Raw genomic sequence first — 18,945 nt, forward strand, 5'->3', positions numbered from 1 at the left:
GTATGACTGTTGTATGTCACTTGAACAAATTCAGATTGGAAGGAGCCATTCTCGAGTACACTCCAGACACAATCATCTTGACCCTCAATGTATTGTCATTGCTAAGCGCGCCTAATAGGGGCAGAGGTAACGGAGGCAATACCACTGGAAGTTCAGTATGGGCACAATCGATCGACTTCATCTCTCCCCGCGCTGCAATCAAGGACACTCTTGGGACTGACAAGTGCGGTCCTAGAGGTGTCCCGATTAGAGAAGTCAATGTCAAATTTAATAGCAACTACAACTTCGGGACTAAAACTAGTGTTCTTGATAGAGAGGTGTTTGTTGAGGTAGGTTCCACTGTCAAAAAGTCTTACCGCAATTACTTGGAGGCAGGTCTGCGTTCCAGTCCAACCGTCTGTGACCGTCATCAAAAGTTTTAAAATCTTGTCCAAGACATGAAGAAATAATAAAAATGATAGATCTGCGAGGTTATTTGCATGCAAATACAGCTAAAGGGCCCCGCCCTGTGTCTTATGTAATTGGCAATACCAAAAATCTATTCATGCAAAAGGCCTAAAAACATGCTCAATTTCATAGGCAACAGTAAAGCAACCTAGCGGTAGGAACTGGAACTGAGAGTTTTGGACCAAGTTTTCAGTTTCATTTTCTGCCGCGAAACAGCGCCACTTGCTCAAATTACGATATTTCGTAGGCAACAGTAATGCAACCTAGCGGTAGGAATTAGAACTGAGAGTTTTGGACGAAGATTTCAGTTCTCAGTTTTGCCGCGAGACAGCGCCACTGTCGCCTAAGCCAATTTCATACCGATTGGTTTTCATGCCTTTGGAAAGTAATCAGCATCAAACTAAGGGCATTTGATAGATAATGACTTGCTTTAGTTGTCAATCAGGTTCAGCACAGCCACATACCAACTTCCCACACAAACGACAGTAAATATGATTCTCTGATGGGATCAACGAGGGTGGACGCTTGTTCGGGGTACCTAATGGCTCTATTGATCTTGTCAGTTGTTCAATAGGAGGCATTCCCTGTACCCTCCGATTAAATCTCGGTGCAGTCACTGATCTTCAAACCTTTAGATTGAACAACACAAGTATTTCAAATCAACTTACACCTACATTCAATTGGAACAAGAAGCTGTATAAAAGGGTAAATTTTTGGAGGCCCAGTTTCTTTTGCAAGTGGGGGAAGAAATTTAAGGAAACAATTACTTTACATGGGGTAGGTAGTTGGACTAGCTCTGCTGACTTTGACAGTTGAGCTAAAAATCATCCGTAGTCCACAGCCTTTCATGGAATATCTAAATAAAATGCCAACAAGATATTTATTAAAGTTTATACAGAATCATTATTTATTGCAAAAATATATGGACCATGTTCATGCAATAATGAGCTACAAATGACACCTGCAATACTGTGTAGACATTACCCCCGTTTAAAACAAGAAGTAGTGGCTAATCAAATCCCCTATGAGTGCAATCACTCATGTAACTTTTCAGGAGTTTTGCTACTAGTACTAGCAAAAAACAAACAAGGTGGAACGACAACAGGAAAACCAATCACGTCTTGCAAAAGATCCAGTTCGTATTTTGACATCATTTACTGGCTCCATTAGTTGTGACGTTGTGTGATGTCATTTGCATCATCAGCCATTGGTGTTGTTTTTACGCTGTCCGCTCAGGCCTTGAAAAGGTACATGTCTCGCTGCGCCGTCTATACCGGGATTTATCAAAACCCGCTACCCCATTACCGAAAAATCTCCAACTTAACAATACCCCACATAGACTTTAAGATCATTTCAACCCAGTGCAAACAAAATCCTGAACAGCAAATGACAGCAAAAGAAAAGTTAAGTTTTTTTGTATATATTATCTACACAACTTCAGATCCCTGATGACTAATAACAAATGTTATTATAGCAGAAATTTTTTAGAATTCGAGACAGGCATGCTCAAGGAATAACTTTTAACTCTTCCAGAATTGGTTCAATCTGGTTTATATTGGTGTTTTCGAAAAGGGGGTTAGTGGGGACGCCATTCTTCTTACAAGTAGGTTTGCATTACAGAGAACTCATGACTCACAAATAGAAAGAACCATGTTGTCGTGTAAGAGGTCTCCCAAAAGCAATGTACGAGTCAACAAGCTGGTGATGAAAAAAGCTCACAACTCGGCTTATAAGCTACAGTAATGACAAAGACCAACCGATCTTCACTGATGACATATGCATGGATGAAGTCAATGCACTCGGGCCATATTTGCAGTCTTTAAAAGGTACTAGGTTCACTGATGACAACAGCATAAGTTTTGATATGAAGGAAAACAAACACTATAATTGTTGTAAAATACATGTATATGTCACTTGACACAATCATAACAGATACAACTGATACCACTGTTTTGGGTTTTAAAGGAGTTTATGATGAAAGATTGAAATCTGAAGCATTGTTGCAGCAATGACAGTGAAGCATGCCAAGTGGGTCAATGGCATACACCGTAATGGCACCATGACAAAGCGTGCCACGTGGGTCAATGGCATACACCGTAATGGCACCATGACAAAGCGTGCCACGTGGGTCAATGGCATACACCGTAATGGCACCATGACAAAGCGTGCCACGTGGGTCAATGGCATACACCGTAATGGCACCATGACAAAGCGTGCCACGTGGGTCAATGGCATACACCGTAATGGCACCATGACAAAGCGTGCCACGTGGGTCAATGGCATACACCGTAATGGCACCATGACAAAGCGTGCCACGTGGGTCAATGGCATACACCGTAATGGCACCATGACAAAGCGTGCCACGTGGGTCAATGGCATACACCGTAATGGCACCATGACAAAGCGTGCCACGTGGGTCAATGGCATACACCGTAATGGCACCATGACAAAGCGTGCCACGTGGGTCAATGGCATACACCGTAATGGCACCATGACAAAGCGTGCCACGTGGGTCAATGGCATACACCGTAATGGCACCATGACAAAGCGTGCCACGTGGGTCAATGGCATACACCGTAATGGCACCATGACAAAGCGTGCCACGTGGGTCAATGGCATACACCGTAATGGCACCATGACAAAGCGTGCCACGTGGGTCAATGGCATACACCGTAATGGCACCATGACAAAGCGTGCCACGTGGGTCAATGACATACACCGTAATGGCACCATGACAAAGCGTGCCACGTGGGTCAATGACATACACCGTAATGGCACCATGACAAAGCGTGCCACGTGGGTCAATGACATACACCGTAATGGCACCATGACAAAGCGTGCCACGTGGGTCAATGACATACACTGTAATGGCATCTTTTTACTGTGTGACAGCATCATTCATCTGCAGACCCTAAAGGTCAGAGACTTCCTTGAACCAGGGTTCTCACAATGAGCAGCGAAGAAAGTCCACAGTCAGTTCTTAAAAATATCTGCTCAAAAACTAAGGACTCATTATTTCCAATACAAATTTTCATAGTGGCAGAACAACACCTGAATTGGATGAAGACAGTAAGACAACCTTAACAGCAAAGTACTGTAATTAACAGAATTTTAAACAACAAATTCAAAATGGAGTGGACTCTCGACTTCATGCAAGAAACTTAATTTGATTTAGCGCTCATTATGGAAAGGATCTGGCCCAATGCAACGCATCATAATGCGGGGAGTTTCACGACATTCGCATATCCCCATTCCATTGTACAATTAGAGAGAGCATAATACATACTATGCAAATATTGCCGGCATACACTAACACAAGAATTGAAAGAGACTTTCTGCTTGATGCCATAGCTCATCTTGACCACATGGTCCATCCTTTTAGCACAAATTAATTCACCTTGGTCCGTACTATATACAGTAAGCAATCTAAGTTTCCAATCTTGTGTTTGAAGGGACAGGCATAATATGGCAATGAACAAATCCGTCATTGTGTTCATGCAGGAACAACTGGACAAGCTATTTCTCACGTCATCTTTGAAGGATCCATGGAGTACCGCTATCATAAAGTGGTCTCATTTGAAAAACTTCTCTTATAATTTAAATTTTCCTATCCAATGTTACTTTGTATTTTCTCAAAAATAACACTGCAACAGAGAATATTGTCTATCAACTGAATAACGGTACCTCCAAATTGTCCACAAAATATTCCCAAATCAGTACACTCTGAAGAAACCTTAAACTGGCCATTGTAGAAGCATTTACAAGGTATCACCTTTGAATTTGACGTACATTATAATATATACAGGCTCATCCATCACAATACTTGGCAAATTGTAACACAATTCTGGCAGTTAATTTTAAGAGGATTGAAGTGAAATGCCTTGCGTCACCACAAAAGAGGCAGATGCAGTATCACCTTTGACTTCAACAGGGTCAGAGCATTCATGATGACATCACAGAAGTTTAACATAGAGTAAAAGCTCTGAGAGTCTTCATGCAAATAATTGAAGAACAATTATTGACTAATTTTGCTAGTCCAGGTCTTTATTACAGAAGTTAGAGAAATTTCCAAAAACACACACTGCCACCTCCCTTAAGACCAAGTATCCTGCTTGAGCCTCTCCAGTGATTATAGATTAAACTGTATTTACATCATAGATACACTATACTGAGTGCAAGTAATGAAGGCGACACTACATATTATACTCAGAGACAGTTGATTCATTCTAGGAGCACATTTTCAAAACCCCTCTTAAATGTTCCCATCAAGTTAAGTTGCCCTATTTATACCTGAAATCCTCACAATTCAAAGGTCGAAATCATTCAGCGCTAAAGAAATCCATTGAGAGGACTATAAATACAGCCTTAAACATTCCCTGTACAAAATTAATTCATCGACCCCCTCTCCTCCGTTACCCAGAATTACCCAATTACAAACCAAGCTCCATCTAATGTGACGCTCTCTTGCTTGAATATCAGTGATATAATCTTAATGAATATACTATATAATAATATGTTAGTCAACGAAACATTGTCACCTTTTTAAAAACTATTCCATCCGCAGGGCTAACGAAAAGGTAAAAAGTACCATTTTCTAGTTCTGCAGAGCAAACCTTCAGCCATATCTGACTTGTCACTTTTACACCAAATACATACATGTACACAAAGAAGTCCTAGCTGAAAATTCAGTATGGTTCTTTCGATCAGTTGATCACTAACACCAGAAAATACTACGGTTCCATCACAAAATATTTCCCATGGTCAATTAGGACATATCAAAATATAGCAGGCCTCACATTCATTGTAGCATGCTGCTGAAATTGTTTCCCCAAAGCAAAATCAAATGGTTTTATTTACCAGTCCGACTGGATTCTATATCAGAGTTATGCTTTCATCGTCTCCTAGCAAAATATTTTGAGTTTTTCTGTAAGTTAACACAAGTGACAAGAGCAGATGACATAAAATTACAACACTAACTGACAGAATAAAGGTCTGTTTCCACATAGGCTATTATCACAGTGATTTATGCGCAGTCCAAGATGCATGAATGCGTTTAAACCATCAATGATACAGATGAGCTATTTCCTCAAGTCCACTATCTGTAGAAGTCAAGTGTCAAATTGCCATTCTCTGTGATAAATGCTTATATGGAGATCGGCCTTTCATTGCTCGATGTATAACATGTTTTAAAGGGCCAAAAGTATCCAAAAATGGCCAGTGCTGAACTGACTATCATGGTGCTGAAAAGTGAAATGAGCAGTGAACTGGAGGCCAAGTCACTTGCAAGCAGGTAAGAAGTGTTGCTATGTGTTTCATTCTATCAACTGCCATGAAAAGTCTCAGCATACGTATCAGATATTCTTTACTTATTGAAATGTCAGTAGCGGTAAAGCTAAAAGTAAAGTCCAAAAGGAAAATCATCAAGTAGAGACAAGATTATACATGAAATAAAGACCAATATCAATATGATCATTAAATACTTAACGTGCATGAATACCGTACTAGTTTTTAACCATAAATTTACAAGTATTGATGTACAAGTACTTTGCACCACTATTCATTTACAGAAGTCAAACCTTCACATCACCATAACTGACAAAACCACTGGTGCCAGAGTGACTAAATAAAGTGCTGTACAATGGCATACATATACAGTTTAAATAGTTATGTGAACAAAGACTATTTTTCAGTGCTTCATTACTTGTAGAAGTCCCAGGAATTAGGATCTGTGGCAAAATACATTGGCCTTTACTCTTACACTAAACAGGTTTTATAGAGATGTTTGAAAATACATCCCATGTGCCTTTGAATTAACTGAAGAATATTAAGACTTCGTAAGAAACCCAATTTTCTCTCGGCAGCATGGATAATTAGGATGGAGGATTGTTTGTTTGCTTAGAACAGATGTGCCATGTATGGGCATAGTGAAGATCAATTGGGTAAACAATTATTCACCCTTAAGTGTTACATTTATATGTTTGTGCACACCACAACTTTTTCAACCTGATGATCTCAAAATGACGATCGAAAAAGTGGAAAACTATCAACTAAGTCAAGCTTAAAAAATCTCTTACTAGTTTTCTTGAAGTGACCCTCATCATGTTGAAAATAGACATTGCCAAATTTGCATTCGATTCTTTTGAGCAAAGATAGAATTCGAAAGAGAATCAGCATACATTGCCTGCCATCACTTAGGTCAAGTTACAGAGTCCTTGTGTAGAGGCAGGTCAGGATGCATCAGAAAATGAACACAATCTTTCAATTGCTCATGAACAATGTCATAATCATAATCATAATGCATGAAGCACCATCTACACATGAACAATGTAACTAGACAAGTCCTTTGTGCCAACAGAATGCAACGAATACAACTTCATCTTTAAAATGACCCACTGACCATAAATTAACACATCCAACAAGATATTGAAGGCAAGCAATAGGGTTTCAGAACGGGTTTTATCCAAAAATTCTGGCTACAATGTTTAAGTTTACACGAGCAAATATTATAAATCTATTATCTTTTGCCTAGAAGACCTGATGACTTCTCAAAGGATCCTACAGTTCTTCTTCTTCTTCATGGGTCGCACAGGAATAAGGACTGCTCGTATCGCCTCATCAAATACGTTCTTGAGGCCCTTCTGCGTCAGGGCAGAACACTCAAGGTATTTGGTGGCACTGATTTCTTTCTGCATGGATAAGCCTTGCGGGTAACCGATCGGTGCCAATCGCTTTTCTTTTAGTTTTTCTAAGGTTTCCTTATCTTCTCGGAGATCTAGTTTTGTTCCAACAAGTATGATGGGCGTGTTTGGGCAATGATGGCTGACCTCTGGATACCACTGAAAAAGATGAAGCGACACTGAATATGAGGCAAAATGAAAAACATGCATACTTCATTATTACTGCTTGGATCAGGACGGTGAGGCCAAGATATTCAGCATTTTTTTATCACATCAATCATGGAGACCCAGGCATCAACTTTTTACCCTCCCAGTTCCAACATCAATGCTTTGAGTTTATTACAGTCCAGCTTTTGACATCCGAAACCATGACAGAAATTATCCATGATTACATTACCAATGGCCCTTGCAGTATTCTGTTCAACATAATGAAATGTATAGTGATTTCCGTGAATGGGTCAATTTCGATTTGATTGATCACGCCCCAGATATACCTCAAATACTCAGGTCATGTTAGGTGATAACACAATCAGAGGAAGAATGGTAACACGCCAGTCATACAAAATGGTCATTGCTGTGCAACCATTTCAGGAAAAGGAAAATTAAACCTAAGAATAAGTACTGGTCGATGATACCAGTAGAAAAATACCCGATAGAAGGGACACTTAAATAGCACCCGAGCATTTTGGCCTTGTGTCAAATCTGAGGAATATATTAAAGAGCTCCACCCATGGCCATGTCGTGCACTATGAAATCCTGAACCTGTAATCCTCTTTTGAGAACTTTGAATCAATGAATGTCGCAAACGGATATTGGGAGCTATGACTGAACATGGTATGTACGCATGTGGAGTGCGCATGCACACCAGATTGCAATCTTGGTTTTTAATTTCTTCCCATTGCAATGCAGAATTCAAAAGTTCTCAAAGCTGTTTCTCATAGACATAGAAACATTTGCAGTAAAAGAAGAATTCGCAGTAAGAATTCCTGAGCACATGGCCTCACAAAAATGGTTCGCTGATAACCTACATAAGCACAAACAATGCAAGATTTTGCACATATCGTTTTATTAATATAACTTATTGGAAAATACATCATATTATCAATGTTACACATTCTTTTGGTAGTGGGTACGAATACTTCCATTCTAGATGCAGGGATGTACCAAGTTGTGTCAAGCCCAGGTGGTAAAGAAAGGCATGAGAGAGTCCATGCACCCCATGGCCTATCACAATCAAACTGGGTCTTATGAAACCTTTACTAACTGAGGGAGACAAAACCTGCAGGAAAATGGATGCATCAGTAGAATATTAGGGGAGGTATCAAAGGCAATTTCCTCTTTGCATTCTCATGCTGTTTCGATGCCTGTATATTTCCACTTGATGCGTGAATCACAAATGAAGAAACTTCTCCATAAACCGTTTGAAATCGGAGACCTTGGGGTTTCGCTGATTGAATAAGAAATGTCTTTTACTTTGGGCAGTTTCATCATTAACACAATATGTCATTCTCAGTCAAGCACAGTGATTGCCAGACTTCTTATCTTCTTAGTTATCTTCTTGGTTATCTATGTGTGCATTTTAAAACATTCTAACCTAACTCCAAATCAAGCCACATATTACTTGGTCTGATTATTGTAATATATACATGTATACTCTCTGACCCAATTCAAAAAGATCATAATGGGATACGAGGTGATCATCTTAATATAATGTATGATAATTAGGTCATCAATACTCCATACATGTAATAAGAACAAAGGTTGATATACATGCGATTTCTAGTAAGGCCAAATAAATAACTAGTATATTTGAAAAGAAAGAGTAAAACTTGATGTTAAAATTTACATCACATTATTTGTTAGTTTTCTGTTCGAGGTATTTTTGTTTCCAGCAATGAAAAGGAAAGGACAATATCACTTAGTTCTACTTCCACAAACAAAATGCTTTTTACTTGCATTTGCTGCTACCATAAACTCTCTTCTTAAAACACTTATAAACCATGATGGACCAATATTTCTGGCGGTTACGTCATATGCCAAGAACCTACAACATGATATGTTGAAGTAGCTGTTAAAAGTCTGAACTTTTTGTTAATTTTTCACACATATTTCTCAAACTAATTAATCATTTATATGGCCTTTCACATTACTTCTTGAATACAAATGCACCAGCATAATTTTATATCTTACATGTTTACATTATCACTACTCGTATTTACAATGCATATTAAACAAGGGATATGCAGAACTCCGGCCAACATCACACCTTACAAATATCCCACTAACTGAAATATAAGAATACGTGAGGATGACTCCCCAATATCACTTTTTCCCCTCACTTTCAAGTCAGAAGCCCATACAGCCATCAACCAGAACAAACTAGGATGTCAGTGGTTAATATTAATACAACTGAAGGTGTTGGGATCAAAGTTGATTATTTACATATTTGTTAAGAAGTACATGACTCTGCCTGTAGTATTAACTTGCTTTTAGAGTTCTCGGGAACGAGGATATTGGACAAGAGGCAAGAGCAGCAATTCCCAATTGCAACGATAAGAATAACAGGTAGCCAATTCACTGGCAAGGACATTACAAAATCTACAAACAAGTGTTATTCCAACAACATAACAAGGTCTATCATGGAATATCATAAGGTCTATCCACAATGAGGAAGGGAGTGGAATTCTGAAAATGATTGCTGAATACACTATGTAGCCTCCTGTGCAGTGGCCAACAATTGATAAGGACTTTATCAATTCTAGCCAGGCCCTCCCTCAAACACTACACAACCTGAAGTCATTTTGGTTTTCATGAGAAATCCAAACTTGTATTTCTGACAATAACACAGCAGTTGAACATGTTGAACAAAATCACTTCCTTCATGTATGTCAGATGTATGACTTGGAGTGCACACCATAATTCCGACGATGCCAGTGAGGACTGCTCACGAAATGAACAAGAGTTCATGGTGCAAAACATATGGACCTTTTCATTGAGTGAAGCGTTAATAGACTGCACTTAAACGAGGTTGACAAAGACAGAGAAACTGTCATCAGATGATGGTCAAACACTGACCACTCATACATCACTATGGCATTGGTCCACTTGCATGTAGTGTGACAGACAACTCACAGGGAAGATATCTGAAGACTTCACAGTGGTGCTTGATCATGGATTAGCTGATGTCCACACCTTTGCAACCGGCAAATGCACCATGTAGCCTCCCGGGACTGCTAGAGATGTCCCTTCCTTGAGCACTACATGTTGCAGTCTCTACAGGGCAAAGGGTTATTGAATCTAGTTTTTTAAAGGTAATTACATGAATAGAAATTTCATTATATACACAAGAGCTAGTACAAAAACAATTGTTCGAAGGTTTCTGCATGTTCAAAGGATTCTACATGTTTTCTTTTTCTTTGCTTTTTTCACTGGCTGTAACACTGCTCGAATAGCTTCATCAAAGACGTTCTTGAGGCCTTTCTGTGTTAGGGCCGAACATTCGAGATATTTCACAGCACCGACTTCCTTCATCTGTTGCAAGCCTTGAACATAGCTGATTGGAGCTAAACGCTTCTCTTTAAGTTTGTCTACGGTGGCTTTATCGTCTCGCAGATCTAACTTTGTTCCCACAAGGATGGTTGGGGTTGCCGGACAGTGATGGGAAACTTCTGGAAACCACTGAAACATGAGAGGACCCTTGGTTAATTGGCAGCGAGTTTAATGGTAAATTATCTTGGTGCAAGCTATGATTTCCATTGAGAGGTGTTATATAATTAGTCATGCTGGTCACATATTCCTCCATTTTCGACCAGTGACAACATTAATCCAATCATAACAAGTGATTTGCATCGTTTTCACCAAGCTCCCTCTGGGGAGAGTAAAATGAAAAACATAACCAGCTCCAAAAATCTAAACTACTGCAGTTTGCTACATGTACATGTATAGATGATCTAGGTATTTGTGCAAGGTAGAATATCATACTGTGTCAATGTGTTTTAATGAGGTGGTTGAGCAGCGCTAGGCCTGTTGTTCAAATGCCCCACAACCGGCTTAAAATACATGTAAAAACAGCAAATTTTTTTGAATAGGAATCTCTTTACAATTGAAGCCAAATTTAGCATAAAAAAACTGGGTTGTAGGCAAGTCTTATGATAAAGAGCCCACAGTTAGTAAGAAGTTGTTCATGCGTAGATCATCCATGAAAAATAATCTGACCAATGAAGTGTCTGACCCCAAGCTTTTTATGTCATCCAGAAAGTAGGTCAACCATGCATTTTCTTCCATTTCTTTTCCTAGTTCCCTGGTAAATGCCACGGATCCCAGCACATGGAATTCTAAAGGAGTCTCTGAGAAAAAGGCTACAAAATGAATGCTATATCAGCTCAGCAAAACCTAGTGCTCGGTTTCAGACTTACAGGGGCAAGAATATTTGACCCGTTTAAATCCAGTATCACAGATTAATGTAAAGTTAAATGTTATATTGGTATGGCTATAAGAAAACATTAGTTTTCTAGCGCGGTAAGCTATGCACACATCTAATTGTTTTGATCTGGTTAGTGCGACTTCCTCAAGTTAAGAATGAAGGCTGCACCACACCAGCCACTACATGCACTAGCCAGCACACAGTCCCAACTGCTGTGATACACATGGCATCAGTTTCAAACTGATTCATGATCTCAATGCGCAGGAATTGGGCAATTTGAAGCATTGATCACTTCAGCAGTTCGGAAGAATATAAAAATTCTTACTGATCAACGTTTTTTAATGATACGGAGCAGGTTTTTATTGGCGAGTTGGGCAACACGATTGTATTGTATTGTATGCTCTGGGCCTGTTTCCACTATAGAAGTAACTGTTGCAGTTTCTTGCTTGAAACTAACATAACTAGCTGTAGTGGATTCCGACCCTGAGAGTGAGAATAAATAGAAGTATACCATCATAAAGTTCATGGAATAAAAGAGCTGGGAGAATGGGACGAGTTTATCAGGCAGTGCAGAGTAGAAACCTTGCCGAAGAAGAGGTAGGGAAAAGTAGGGGAAGACTTAGAAAGGAGTCTATCAATTTCATAAAGAATGCCTCACCTTGTATTCATCCGCGTCAGTAGTTGCGCGATCAAATTTTGGCAAACTATTCCATGTGTTGGATCAGCGGAAAAATTAATCCTCCCAATGATCAAATTCATCGTGAAACTAAACCGAGATTTCACATTCGCAAAATCATGCAAATATCTTTTGGATACATTTGCAGATTAGCAGAGGTTCTTCCGGATAAAAGATCCTATGTCTTCTTATGCACATTGATACAAAATAACATTGACAATGATATCGAATGAAGTCTATACAGAATCTAAACAGAAAAGACTGAGACACCACCCGTCCACATCAGCACAATGAACGACTATAACACATTCACTCTATTCAGCTGACAGGTGTTAAGCAACAAGTTTTACACAGTAGTCAAGTTTGGGCCACTGAGTGAAGAACTTGGCAATGTGGCTGATGAGGACATGAAGAACCTCCTCTGCAACTGAAACTTCAACCTCGACAATCATGAATATTTATTCAAGTGTAAGCATTTTTGGAATTTCCATGGAACAGCATGGTCCAAAGAACTGGCAAGAGCTACGCTCGAATAGAGTCCTGAGGATTTCTTTTTTAAAGCTGTTAATTTGATTAAGCATGCAAAAGCATTACATCGATCACATTGACATAAAGCTTGCTGGATGCTGAGGAGACTTCTCCATGAAATTGTAGAATCAAGTTGTTATCAGCAGACTACACCAGATGTTACATCACACCACATGGAAAACAGTGAGCATCATTACTATGGAGTACACACCGCAGACTTTACAATATGTTTCAGAAAGGTTAAAGCCAAATAATCGGATATTTTTAAGAATATCACTTTTAAAACCACACTTTTAAAACCTCTTTGAAAGAGAGGACACAGTGCAATATGGTGGATGTGTAAACCACAGAAATGATGATCTGTGCAAGTAATGTTAAGTGGAAATTCAGGAATAAAAACACGAATGCCACATACCTTCGCTCGAACATTTTCGAACGATGCTGGACTGATTAGAGAGAAACAAATTAGGAAGACATCCTGCAAAGAGAACAAAAGATGATGACATAACAATATCTGCTGTGAGAAACAGAGTACATGTCTAAACCACTTGGAAACTAGATCTCTCTGCTGACTGTGCATATCAGGTGATTTGCAAGCACAGTGCAACTTCCGTTCATTGACAGACCTGGACAAACAGGGTCGACAAACAGAAAGTACTTGCATTGGCAGACTAGGGATTTCGAACGTGGTAATTTTTTTCTCCTTTTAGCAGTTGGACGAATATAATAGCATCTAGACTAATTGATTGACAATATAGATTGTGCCACAATATGGTCACAGCACCAGGCCAAAAACATTTGTGGCAGAGAACAGATTTGATATGTCATAAGGCCAAAATTATTCGCTTTATGTGTCAATTTGGATACAAATTGCAAACCAGGTGTCATTACCACAGTATATTATCCATTGGCATACTTACAGTTTGTGGGTATGAAAGTGGTCTAAGTCGATCATAGTCCTCTTGTCCCGCTGTATCCCACAGACCCAAGTTAATTGGCTTCCCGTCTACCATTACATTTGCTGAATAGTTGTCAAAACTGAAACAGAAAAGATCAAAGGTGAATTAAAAGGTAGACCACAGCGCATTTCAACCAGCAAGCTTTCAACATGACGCCAGGATCGCGATCTTCAATTCTTCGACTTCTTTGGGTACTGTTTGCGGTCAGGTTGCTGTGCATATCACTGCGGTTTCTCGCACAGTGGAACATGAGCACATCAATTTAACATAAGTCCGCTTTAGCCCAGACAAAGGATGCACATTCACCACCATGTCCCATAGACTCTGCTACAAAATCTCGGTTTAGGGAGCAACAAGATTCTTCCTCGAAGACCACTATTCATTCAGAGAAACTGGTTCTCCCCCGACTTGAACCATTGAATTGAAGCGCGAAAGACCAATCAGTTATTAGCAAGTCAAGGATGAGATTTCTAGTGATTTGGAAACAAATACTTGCACTGTGGGAATATACTCTCCGGGGAAGGCATTTGTCGTATAACTGATGAGAAGGCAGGTTTTACCTACAGCACTGAAAAGACACAATAATACAAATGTTTTAACTTTACATTTACTGGGAATGTTCCGATAGCACAGATTGTAGCACCATCTGATAACTACCAATCCAACTATAATTGATTTAAAAGATCACATTGTCATATGTTGCTGGAGTCACCACGAGTGTATTGTCTAAGGCAAAGACATCTTGTCACAGTGCGGAAAATTTGAATTTGAAAAACCATTGAGTATACGGTCTGAGGCTGCGAAATCAAACATGGCGGCCCGTGTATGTACGGCTTGCGGACTGAAAGAGTTAAGCCGAGTTGCATTACAAAGTCCCAGGAAGTGACTAGTGACTAAACTATTTTCTTGAATCCGCATTTATATTTACATGTCCTAATGATGACATATTTAAAATGTAAATGTCAAATTTCCATATTCCCTGGCTGTGGGCAAATATAGGTTTTAGTGTGACCTGTAAAATGCAGCAAGATTCCTGGCACGATGTATGACAACATGATGTTGATAGGTTCTTGGATATACAAGAATAAGTCATCACTTGCCAATCTAAAGACTGTCTGTGTAAAGGTTGGGTCATCATCAAGCAATGTTTATGCTTTAAAATGATAGTGTATGACTGTGAGGATTGATGACGATGTTATATCGGACAAAGAAAGCCAGTGAGTCGACAATGCAGTCGGCAGCCATGAAATTCTTCCTACACAATATGAAAAACACTTGTCGGCCCAAAATTAGATCATTCTACAGGTCTAGGCATACATGTACACCTACATGAATAGCCAATATTGGGTAGATGTGACAACCAACAGTGAACAACCACTGCCCTCAATAGGCCATGCAAAATACACTGGGCAGCCCTACATTACCAATATCAACACAGATATGATAGACATTCATAGATTAAAAGTGGTTTGAAGGTGAAGATTACATGTAGGTTGTTGGTTTACTTTCTTAATAGTATTACTGCCAGACACGAACTTCTCCTAAACCATGCTGGGTCAACTCTAATTTTCCAGACATATAGATTGAGGAGACGGCCCACATCGACATGTAGGCTACCATCTTCGTGAATATGAAATCATCAATATGATAGTACACGTAACATCTGTCAATACCAAATCCATTAAAAAAAGTTAAGCATTTGCTTTTAATGTCAACTGCATGATGTATGCAACAGAGCTACTAGTGCCGAGCCCCTGCAACTGATGTAATTCTGATTTAATTGATTGAATTTGAATACTTTTTATCAAAATAGGGGGAATATCGAATAGCCTGACCAATTTGAGAAAAACTTCCCAATCCGAAACTGTTTGTTGGGTAATTTCTAATACTAAATTTTCATTCAACAATTGTGATCATATGCTCCCATTTTTACAATTCACATACTTAAAAATTCAACTGAATGAGTACTTCATTCCAAGGAATAATGATTAATAATTATGACGTTGGGCTGCCAGGAATAGGCACAGGCACAATTTGTGTAATTACATGTACACTTCCAATGCAATAACACGACGAAGGAAACGAGAGCTATCCAGTGCATGCACGTGTCATCATTTCAGGGTCATGTGGAACACGTATAGGAAATGCCTCTCGAGCACATTATACAAAACTCATCAGAGTCAGAGTCATTATCTACTCAGGATCAACATTGATGCAAATTTGTGATGATATGCACAGATACTGTAATGATTGTATTGTATCTGATCGTTACATGTAGTTGAATTACTCTATGGAGTTGGCACAATCATACCATGGGATTCATGGGACTCCAAGACCCCCCTCCGTAGTATGGGAACCATAAATGAGATGGATATCCAGCCTACTAGTATTGAAAAATATCCTGATTGGTGAAAGGCAACATACGATCACATAAAGGTTTGCACTTTGTAAACGACAGACTGGCGCAATGCGCAATACGGCACACATATGTACAGAAGGACCATGCAACTTTCTGGTAACACACCAGGCATTACATAGCTTACATCTTTTTGTCAGCGCCGAGCATATTTGATAAAAGGACACAATTTAAACCTTTACTTTTAGAATACTGTCTCTGATCATACCTCACCGCAGCATCGCATCACAAATGACCACCATGACCAAGAAAGGTTTTCAGCATCTAATTGATGTGGATAAGACAAAGTCCAATGTAACATGCTTCATGCATTCATTTACTGCTATGGAAAGCTGATATCATTTTGATAAATAGTTCTAAGCTACTGCATGTACTGTACTTCATTCACAACACTTGCTATTTACTTCCGTGGTACATTCAAGAACACAGTGTTTGGAAGTACGTATGAACCATAATTACGTACAGGCCGATACGAACTCAACAGATCATCGTACGCCTTGTTTGATTTCCAATTTCCATCAGACGAATTGGATAATTATAACTTGTGCCATGTACATGCAGGCCTAGAGAATAGGACTGAATCATCATCATAGGCACCGCAAGTATGCATGAATAGAATGTCAGCAGGCACTCAGGAGATTAGATCAAAATGATGTCTTCTATTGATGCGATTGTCCAGTTCGCAAAGTCACTCAGCATTGACCTGCAGCCCTATCAATTTCATTCAGCATGTTTTTATTTTGACATCGGTCAGAATTCCGCATGATGAAATACATATCAAAACAATTGTATATGTTCACCTATGCAGTAGCTCTACCTTTGGCTAAACTAGTATAGCACCCAGAGAAATCAGAATATTGTTTTTTGAGGATGATGATTTTTACCTGACTCTTTAAAACCAGAAGCACCCTTACTGTGTCATCAACATACTTGTAGCATTATAACATTTTTAACAAGCTATTTTTACAACATAATCTGAAAAAAATCAACGCTAAACACATACACCTGCTCAAAGAAATATTCAAGAGATGGGAGCCAGTTGAAAATGAACTGAAAACCAGGTGAGCCTTCACCTGGTTTCAGATACAGTTCTAGAATGAAGATCATCGTCTGTACATGAGCACATGGATGAATGAGGGGTTAACATAGTATAGTACAAACAGATGGAACAAGCTCTTGTGTACGTCCGAGGGCCGCAATAACATTAGATACCACAATTTATCAAAAGAAGCTGGATACACCATATCATGCGCTTGAAACTGCTATGAGATTATACTATGAGAAATAAATCAGAAAGTTGAATTTTTACAAGAATTTTGGTGTGTGGACCAATGAACTTCAAGGTTGAGGACCGTAGATTATGTCGATAGGTTTTGCAGAGGTGTCATTAGGCTAGATGGCATGCCTGAATTGGTTGGAATGGAAGAGAAACTAACATTATTTTTGGTTATTCTTTTTCCATGAACAAGCAATGTACAAGTAGGTGCTGCCACCTGCTCACAATGAGGCCTACTGAAGACACATTTTGAGCATGCACATTTGTTTTGTGTGGGCTGTGATTCACTGTTAAACCTGTCTCTGATATGGAGGGGAAAACCATGCACAGCCAAATCATCGATGCGAGTTATCAACTAAGATGTCCTGAAGAAAGAGAGTCCCATCAGATGCTACCCAGCGTGTAGGTAGCATGTAATTAATGTGAAACATAGAGATAAGCGCATCACCTATTGTCTCAACATTGCGCAACACTGACGCGAAGTAGGACGAATGTCATTTGCGACTTGACTGTGGCTGCCTCTCACATTTCCACCTAGGGTCGGCAAAACAAACCAACTTTACAATAGATCTTCATGGTAAAAGACGCCAGACAATGCCTCGAGAGCACGCCATAGGCCCTTTTCCGGATACGCCGATGCCACCTAGGGTCGGCCAAACAAACCATCTTTACAACAGTCTTCACGGTAAAAGACGCCAGACAATGGCTTGAGAGGCACTGACTGGTGTCATTGACCGTAAAAACCTATTGTAAAGGTAGTTTGTTTTGCTGTCCCAAGGTGGTACCGGCGGAGCTGGAAAAGGGCCTATAACATGCTCTCGAGGCACTGGGTGATATGAATAAAGACTAGCAAATGCTTTTATCTAAGATTCTATGTACATTTACACAAGGCCTTTCTGTAGAAAACTGAAGTAAAAGCATTTGCTAGTCTTTATTCATATCGCCCATTGTCTGGCATAATTGACCGTGAAGATCTATTGTAATGATGGTTTGTTTGCCCGACCTTATGACGAGGTGTATTTTATCATTTACATGCAGGCCTATATCATATAATATCATCATGATCATCATGGACAACGGCCTAGGCTATGCACCATCTATTTCTAGGATCACCATGACATGATGAGCATCTTTTCTTTTCAGTTTAGGCCTACATTTACATTACAATCATACAATTCGGAAATCATAAAACAAAGATTGACAAATCACCCACTCTACTCTACATCCTGGTATGATGCACTGAAATGCACTGTACATTAATGCACGCAGTGGCGAGTGCATACACATACACTAGCAGTATACATTATATACACATATCGAAGACATTCCGGAAATCTATCTCCAAAAACACTATTTTTCTCCGCTTACCCGTCACCCACCACCACACATTTAATTGCTTGCATCTTGTTCGTTCAGATATTCGTCAGAATCCTCTTCAAAAAGACGTGTCCTAGGTGTAAGACACCCCAATCTAACCCAATGTTGTGTCCCAACACGGAACAGTTCCGCTATATAAGGGTGTGAGGCAAGATGGCGGATATAT

At 39.5% G+C, this 18,945-nt stretch overlaps 1 protein-coding gene across 2 annotated transcripts; it reads right to left on the reverse strand.

Annotated features, from left to right (window-relative positions):
• Window positions 1-1,326: 1,326 nt before the first annotated feature.
• LOC135492560 (ras-related C3 botulinum toxin substrate 1) lies at window positions 1,327-18,924 on the reverse strand. 2 transcript variants are annotated; one of them, XM_064779114.1, is made up of 5 exons: window positions 18,771-18,924; window positions 14,207-14,278; window positions 13,672-13,789; window positions 13,167-13,229; window positions 1,327-7,283 (listed from the first exon to the last, which is right to left on the reverse strand). In XM_064779114.1, the coding sequence occupies exons 1-5, from the start codon at window positions 18,803-18,805 to the stop codon at window positions 6,993-6,995; spliced, it is 579 nt and encodes a 192-aa protein (XP_064635184.1). In that variant the 5' UTR covers window positions 18,806-18,924; the 3' UTR covers window positions 1,327-6,992. The 2 variants fall into 2 exon arrangements, with proteins under 2 accessions (XP_064635184.1, XP_064635178.1); XM_064779108.1 differs by lacking the exon at window positions 1,327-7,283 and adding an exon at window positions 8,155-10,802.
• Window positions 18,925-18,945: the final 21 nt, after the last annotated feature.

This window comes from Lineus longissimus, chromosome 1 (genome assembly GCF_910592395.1).
Source record: "Lineus longissimus chromosome 1, tnLinLong1.2, whole genome shotgun sequence".
NCBI lineage: Eukaryota > Metazoa > Nemertea > Pilidiophora > Heteronemertea > Lineidae > Lineus > Lineus longissimus.

What these genes read in the sequence shown, in the direction of transcription:
- LOC135492560 (XM_064779114.1), bottom strand. Translation starts at nt 18,805, where the DNA reads ATGCAAGCAATTAAATGTGTGGTGGTGGGTGACGG. An exon ending in TGTGTGGTGGTGGGTGACGG is followed by an intron (nt 14,279 to 18,770) that starts GTAAGCGGAGAA and finishes GTGTCTTTTCAG; the next exon opens with TGCTGTAGGTAAAACCTGCC. An exon ending in CACTTTCATACCCACAAACT is followed by an intron (nt 13,230 to 13,671) that starts GTAAGTATGCCA and finishes TTCTCTTTGCAG; the next exon opens with GATGTCTTCCTAATTTGTTT.